The 8,431-nt window shown below is 33.6% G+C and overlaps 1 protein-coding gene across 1 annotated transcript; it reads left to right on the top strand.

Annotated features, from left to right (window-relative positions):
• Positions 1-358: 358 nt before the first annotated feature.
• Positions 359-3,044, top strand: LOC127858304 (uncharacterized). Its single transcript, XM_052395323.1, has one exon. The coding sequence runs from the start codon at positions 402-404 to the stop codon at positions 1,758-1,760; it is 1,359 nt and encodes a 452-aa protein (XP_052251283.1). The 5' UTR covers positions 359-401; the 3' UTR covers positions 1,761-3,044.
• Positions 3,045-8,431: the final 5,387 nt, after the last annotated feature.

Raw genomic sequence — 8,431 nt, 5'->3', positions numbered from 1 at the left:
GTCAAGGGCAGAGATTATGCGGGATAACCGCAAGCGAATGAAAGAGGATCCAGAAAGGTATCGGGAATACCTTGCACAGGCAAGGAACAGGAAGAAAAAAACTACGTTGCTGCAGAAAAGGAACAAAAAGGAAAAGGAAAAGCGTAGCGAAAAAAATTAAAGAATACCTAAGTCGACATCGGCAGAAGAAGAAACTTGAAAGAGAGTTAGAAACAGCTTGAAGAGACGTTGACCAACCGACACCAGAGTCAAGTGGTTACGACACAGGCCGATCAGAAAGCACAACGCTTGTTGTCGACTTTCAATTTCCAAATAGAAGAAATGGACCAAGAAGAAGAGTATCAAACGCACTTGCTAAGAAGCAGAGAGAATTACGCAGACTGAAAGCTGAAAATGAAGAAATGCGCTTGAAATACCAGAGAACACTTAGAAGATTACAGAGATATAAAAAAGCAGAGAAAAAAACTGACGAAAGTGAATGTTGTACGCAACAGGAATATGAAGAGTCACTGAATATAAATAAAGCTTTAACACCAAATAGCAAAACAAAACGTATGATGAAAATGGCAAAATTATCCCGAGAACAAAGGTCTAAGGTACACAAGCAACTCCTGTTTAGTTTTGCCGTACAAAATCAAATGAAAACGGAGAAGCGTGGCATAAAGCCAACAGAGAAAGGCTCTCTCAGAACACACATTGGTTCAATTTTGAAGAAGTACGGATTGAAGAAGACTGTTAGCAAGAACACAGGGTTATCTAGAAACTGCTTGAACGGTTTGAGCATGCGTGACATAACAAGAAGAAGAGAGACAAGGAAGTACAAGCAGAAAGTCATAGATTTTCTATCACGAGATGATAACTCAAGATCGAACCCTGGGCAGAGAGATAAAGTTAAGACACCTTATGGCCAAGAACAAACACGTACATTGACCGATTACATGAAGAATCTTTATCAAAAGTTTATGAGTGAAAATCTAACTGTGAAACTCTCTCTTTACTCATTTTGCAAATTACGACCTCGCAGCATTAAACTTTCGGCATTCATCACACGGAGTTCATGCCTTTGCACTAAACATCAAAATATGTCGTTATCTGCACGTGTGTTGAGGGGTTGTGGACTCAATCTACCGATCAACCCAAAGGAGTTTGTTAAAGATGAAAGGGTGAATCATGTACTTGAAAATGACATTCCAGATTCAATAAAAGTTGGACAGTGGAAGCGTGTCCCTGTGGAAGAGAAAGGCAAAAAGAAAATGATTATGAAGATAGTCGAAAGTGAGTTTAAACGAGAAGATTTCTTGAAATTTGTCAAGGAACAAATGCAGTCGTTCAGTGAACATGTTTACCGAGTGAAGAGACAGTACGAGGAAATAAAGCAGCTGAAAGAAAACCTGAAAGCTACAGATGCCATTCTACATATGGATTTCGCGGAGAACTACACGTGCAAATCGGTCGAAGAGATACAAACAGCGTACTGGAACAAAACAGGGGTCACCTTACACCCAATTGTAGTTTATTACAAGGGAGACGAAGACACGCTTTCACATAAAAGTATGGTTATGGTTTCCGATGAGCAGGGACATAATTCGTCAACCGTTCTTGCTTTTTTGGACAAAGCAATACCACGAGTGAAAACGTTGGTTAACGGACTAGAAAGGATTCATTATTGGACGGATAGTCCGACGAGTCAATACCGGAACAAAACCATCTTTGACGCAGTGGAAAGGCATGAAGAGTTATTCGGAGTTAAAGCATCCTAGAATTATTCCGAATCCGGGCATGGGAAGGGCCCATGTGATGGGTTGGGCGGGCTAACTAAGAGACTTGCTGATGAAGCTGTTAACATGGGAAAAGTAAAAATACAGGACCCAGCCGAATTTCATGCCTGGACTCAGTCTACCCATTGCACGATGAAAAACGTTGATTTCATATTTGTATCCAGTGAGGAGTGTACAAGGAAGGCTGAAGAACTTGGCAGAGTTGTGATTAAACCGGTTCCAGGAACGATGAAGCTTCATGCAATAGTAGGTGGACTGGAGCTTACGAATGTGTATGTAGCCAATGTAAGCTGTTATTACCCACAGTGTAGAACAGGAGACATGTGTGAACATTGGAAGAAAGTGACAATAAGTAGGTGTGAACGAAAAGCGGATGAACCATCTGTTCAAGTACAAGAACCTGATGAGCAGACTACGGCACCAACCGACATTGAAAATGAATGCAACGAACCAAATGGTGAGAAGTCTAAAAGTGATAATGGAAAATTCAATGAGCTAGACACAAGTGAACGATCTGTTCAAGTTCAAGAACCTGATGAGCAGACTACGGCATCAAACGACCTTGAAAAGGACTGCAAAGAACCAAAGGGTGAGGAGTCTACAAGTCATAATGCAAGGTTCAATGAGCTAGAAACAAGTGAACAAACCTCTACAAAAAATGAAAGTTCAAATATTGATGAGTATAGCAAGGGAGACTTTGTGGCCGCAGTATACTTGAATAAGTGGTATGTTGGTGAAATCGTCGACAAAGACGAAAGTGAACTAGAAATCAGTTTCATGAAATCTAATAAGTTCATGACGTTTCAGTGGCCCGCATCCAAAGACGAAATTTGGTTAAAATGTGAAGACATACTTACTAAGATCGGAAAGCCAAAGCCAACAGGTAGGACCAAGAGAGCGTTCAAGTTTGAAGAACAAGAACTTCAACTAATTCAAACATTCTTTGACGCCAGAAATGGTAGCGTCAAAGCGTAACGAACCTTTCTTCCGAGATTGTACCAATGGATGCATTGTTTTGTCGGTCTGCTTCGTCAGTCTAGTACAGTAACTGTGTGAATAGTTTGTGTTTGTAAAACAATGATTAACAATACAGAGTTATGAGTGTTTTGATTTCGTTATATTCTAATTGTTTTAAACGTTGTATATACTATGTACTGCACTTGTTCATAAGGTTCCAAAAGACTATACTCTTTAGTCAAAATTTAAGCTCGATGGATTTGACAGTTAGCTGTCTTATAGTACTTTCGTCATTAAATCATCAAAATAGTGACAGTTTAATAACACATTGTAGAGATTACGAGTTTATTTGAACTGTATGTGCGATAAAAATATGTGCAAGAAAAATATGTGTGAAAGGTTCGTGATTAACAAAAACATGTTTTACGCAATTTTCATTATATTATTAATACTTGTGGGAGTGTACTGGTTCATATAAACATATAATTCTTTATGTACATAATGCAGTTAGTTACATAGTTTCTTCTTGTTCGTGGTTCACTACCAGAGTTAGTTATTATGTTCTAACATTTAGCAATAGCTCATAAATTTAAAAAAACGACAGTATATTTTCAGTTTTTTTTTTTCTTAAAATGTGTTTAACAAGTTTGGTTGAATAAAATTGTTAAAAATAATACATATGTTTTACATTTCTGTCCATCAGAAGCAAGTATAAATCTAAAACAAATAGTTATATTGTTCTTAGAATGTACTAAAAGGTTCGTGATTTTACACATACAATGTCTTACTTGGTTCCCTGAAGATAAATATTATAGTACAGTTTTCGCTACTCTTTAAATAACAAGTAATAAAATAAAGTTTGGTGTAGAATAGCATAATATGCGTTTTTATTGTTCCGATATGGGATGATATTGTCTTTAACAAAATTGGTTTAATAGTTTGATATTAATATAGTTGTTCGATGATATTTTGCCAAAGATTCAGACCAAGTTTAAACTTTATGAAGCTGACTTATCAGATAAGTTTTTTTTTAAGTATAAAGTTCAACAACTGTTTTATCCAAAGGAATGTGTTTCTATTTCGTTTAATTTATCATATATTACTGAATGGTGCTTTAAATTGTATGGTATCCATTTTCACGAACCTTTTTAGCACTTCTATTTACAGTCAGGGTCATCTCGAATTAACAACCATTGCAAGATAACGAGTACACTGATGATGAAAAAACTACACAACTTATAAATAAGTCATCTAGGATTCTAAAAACGTCATTCAATTGACAAAATAGCATAGTTCATATTTTTTTACTCTTTTCTGTGGCAGTTCATTCTTATTGAGAATGCACGTGCAACGTTACAGTATTGTATTTTCTCTTCAATGAATTGTTTTACTAATCATCCATTACATCTAATCACATCCTTACGAAAGCCTTGTTTTAGTAAAATTTGCGTCTTTCAGTGTATTTGCAGGACGTTTTTGATTATACAATTCTTTTTACCGAGTTTGCTTTTGGCTTTGTACAAAATAGTCTATATATATATATAATTTCTATATAATGCCGATGTGGACTAAGGGAATTTGTCACCTTTTCATTTTTTTCCTTGAATGCCAGCTCTTTATTAATATACGTGCTGAACTTCTGACCACTTACTTCTGTTATTCCATCCCCTCTGTCCAAACGGTCGTATTTGCATTCTGGATTATCAAAATATTACCGATATTGCTGATGCAGTACACAAAACGTGGCATCTTTGTACCGAAATGTCTTTAATGTCTCAATTAATTACACTAAATCACTGGTAACAAAAAGTTTTTATCTTTGGAAACTTTCGACATCAATTTGATTATACCAACAAAATCATGTCAATGATTACTTTTGAGGTGTGGTAATTTACCAGATAAATTGTAATTCCTTGAAAATGAATGTGATAAAACAGATAAGAACTGACAAGATGATTGTCTTTTCAAGTGAATAAAAGTTAAACGGTACTTAATCGATCTATATAAGCAATTGATCTATATAAACCCATCCATAATGTTGTTGTTTAAATGTCGTAGATTCTTTGCTTTGATCTCGTATATTCTCGAGTCATTATAACAAGAATGTAATGTATTGTAAACAAAATATCGTACGTTACTGTGAGCACAAATGCATCTTAAGATTACTATGCGCGCCAATCTGCTAACGACTGTTGTCAGTGATTTATAACCACTAATCATACGATGACCTCACACAAAACTGCGATGAAACATTTATGTTAATTGAAAGATTTGTTACGTAATTTTAACCAATTTTTGAAACTTTGGTAGACAACTTTTCCTCTAAATTTGATTTATTTATTTTTAGTCAGTCAAAAACGCAACTGCGTATTATTTACAATATTATATAATTACCTATCAAACACTAAGGAGAAGAAGCACTCAATGATATATGCCAGTGATAAACAAAAAGGACTAAAACTCATGCATTATGAAAGTACACATTTTGCAAACGAATTATATTAATTAATCAAATAAAATAAAGTGTTATCAAGCAGTTGTTCGTCTTATGTTTTGGGCACAACTGGCTAAGATGGGTTTTTTCTTGTTACAATAACGGTATAATTTATAACATCAATTGTTAGCGAATTAGTTAGCATAATTGTTTAAATAAAAAGAACAAATAATTCAATCTTTGATCTTAAACACCAGATTAGGTAATGCATGTTGGTGAATGAAGACTTGTTCGTTAACACTTTTACACTTTAAACATTTCATGGGTATGAATTGGGTCTCTTGACCTCACATGTTGTACACTACAGCTACGTTGTTTTAACAGTCTTGACTAGTATGCAGTATTTTATCACGGTTATTGGGAAATAATAGACTGACATGATGGCATTAAAACAAATGTTTGAGCTAAAATATATTGTTGAAGAGTTGAAAACAAGTGTACAATTTTGGATATTTCATGGAGAAGCACCGATATAAAATTATAAAATGCAGTTTAAGTAATGAAAACAATTTTAATATTTTTTGTTATTTGCAAGTGATCCGCATATTGCAAGAAATAAAATTAAAATTTAAATTTAACAACGACTTTGCTTTATGGAGAGGATTCTTGTTTAATTTTATTATATGTTTTAAAACAGTCAATTGGACAAACTTTCGCAAAATACAATCTAAACGTTTGTGTGTAATGACTTTAAAATGTGTGCTTAACAACGTATGGTGTGATGGAACTATAGTTCAATATCGTTAGTGGTACAAATGATGTACATTTGAAAAAATTGTGTTTAGATAATGTTGTATTCTTGAAGAGAGGAAACGCTGGTCATGCGAAGAAGTTTCGTTATGCTTTGGCTCAAGCATAGAATGTGCGTTCATTTATTCCAGTGATGAAAGCAGTGTAAATAACTCAGTACACGACGACAATTTATAGAATGCATGGACAATCTTGAAAACAAATTTTGCACGTTGATTTAGTAAAGATATGATGCATATGTTTTATTCCCCTTTTAAACATTACAATTATGAATACCTGATTTTAAAGTGTATGTTTTATCAAGTATGTTTTCCTAATGGCGTTTTTTGTCGTACCTACTTCTTGTATTCTTAGTCGACATGAGCTAAGTTAAGAGTGTCTGTTCATTCTAAGTTAAAGTCGACTTATTTTATTAATCAATATAATTAAAGAATTACACACGTATTTGGATTGTACTTTCTTTATGTGTACAACCATGCTATCTTATAGATGTCTTTGCTATAACGAATAATGAGGGCATATGTATGTATATATGTACAAAGTCTAAATTCAAAATATTTTGTGCAAAGGACTTCGGATTTTGTTTTATTATCCATATGTTACAACGAACTAGTTAATACTGCTTAGTTACAGCTTAATATGTTGAATATTCCGGTTCATTAATAGTGCATACGCACATTCTTCAGTATTTTAATATTTTGTTCAGAATTTGTTGTATGTAACCTTTGCATATGTTAATGTATGTTAAAAAACGGGATGGCACGTGTATATCTTTTTTTATATAAGTTTTTTTCAGAAGTCTCCTCTATACGTCCGTGTAAAAATGATTGTCTTATTTATAATCATGTTGTACATATATACGGCAAAATAATCTAATAACAACATTCCATTTGTTCCCTTCTTTTTGAAGTGATAAATATAGGTTCATACATCAGTTTGGACAATCGAATATCGATTTACTACATCTATGTCTATGTTCCTATTCTCTCGGCTTTGTTACGTAAATGATAAGAATCAGCAAGTCCGATATACATGCGAGAAAATAAAACATCGCATATGATCTGTATCACCTAAGTGGCACATATTGTGTTGTTGAATTTGTCTGTTTACACAAATATGTTTATATGAGAATATCCGTCGTGTTTACGTAAAGATGTTACGAGTTGATGCCAACAAGTTTTTTGCGATAACAGCCGAATGCTCAACGCAAATTTCATATAGACTGTGCGTTTAATACTGAGTTTAGATTGTCGAAAATATAAACGTAGACGATATAGATGTGGAGATCCACGATGGTTGACGGAAAAAATACACACATTACCAATAAATATTTGTTTCATGCTGAGCTATGATTAAACAATCATGAAGCGATTTGATAAAGTAGAACTTGCAGCATTTTTTGAATTTCACTTGAAAGTACGTGTTAAGGACATGATGAATTTGCTATATGCATAACATTCAAGCGATCACATTACGTAACCAAAGCATGTAATGAACAACTAAAAAAGAGTAAATTTCGGTCTTGTTGTTTGATTTCAGATCATTTTGAGCTTTTGCTAACCTTTTGTTGATCAATTGTCGCCTGATATAAATAGCTTATTGACATAACACATGCACAAAACAATTATTCTGACAACATATTGAACATGTTAACCAAATTTTATTATCATGTCTTATGTGATTATTTAGAAATTACGTAATCTAGTTTGGTTCTAGTTTAAGTAACTTTTTTTTTTACCAAAACGTTTTATTACAAGACTGCAACACAATATTAACATATAAATAGAGACAGTGAAACACAAAGAAAAGCATATGTAAAACATTTAAAGTCATACATTATCTATGTAATTGACCACCTATAACGACAAAGCAATGAGCATAGAAGGTCGACACAATCTCTATCTTTACAATAGGAGAAAGTATGACTTACACATAATGCACATAAGTTAGAGCTTTTGCTTAATATCTTACACCATGTTTAATTTTTTGTTGAAATATTCTTCAAAAGGCATTTAATTTCCTCTATACATTATAATCTTAAAGTGATATTATGGGCATTCTTCGCTGTTGAATTGAGCTGAAAAGAATTAACAGGTCAAAAGAGTAACTTAAAATGTGGTTACTGACCAATTATCTGCATCTCATCTCGCTACCAGTTGTTTATACAAATGTATTTTATATTAAGCCGAAATGATCCGAAAAACAGAATGGTGTCTTTGTGTCGTATAAACGAATATGCACTAAAACTAAATTTAGGTTCACATTGTACATGCGTGATCAGTTGTTAAACGAAAGTACGGTTGATATTCAAATGCATTATTTTTATTTTTCCGGGATATTATTTTAGTATGTTGATGCTGCATTAACAAAGATAAGTGCATATGAAGTGAAAACACCATAAATAAACAACGGTTGCGATAGACACCAATAAACTGTTAGATGCCCATAATAT

The sequence above is a fragment of the Dreissena polymorpha genome, chromosome 14, assembly GCF_020536995.1.
Source record: "Dreissena polymorpha isolate Duluth1 chromosome 14, UMN_Dpol_1.0, whole genome shotgun sequence".
NCBI lineage: Eukaryota > Metazoa > Mollusca > Bivalvia > Myida > Dreissenidae > Dreissena > Dreissena polymorpha.
This window is presented reverse-complemented; position numbering and strand designations above follow the sequence as displayed.

Bases quoted from the DNA above. Each gene is read 5' to 3' on its own strand.
- LOC127858304 (XM_052395323.1), top strand. From the start codon at position 402: ATGCGCTTGAAATACCAGAGAACACTTAGAAGATTACAGAGATATAAA.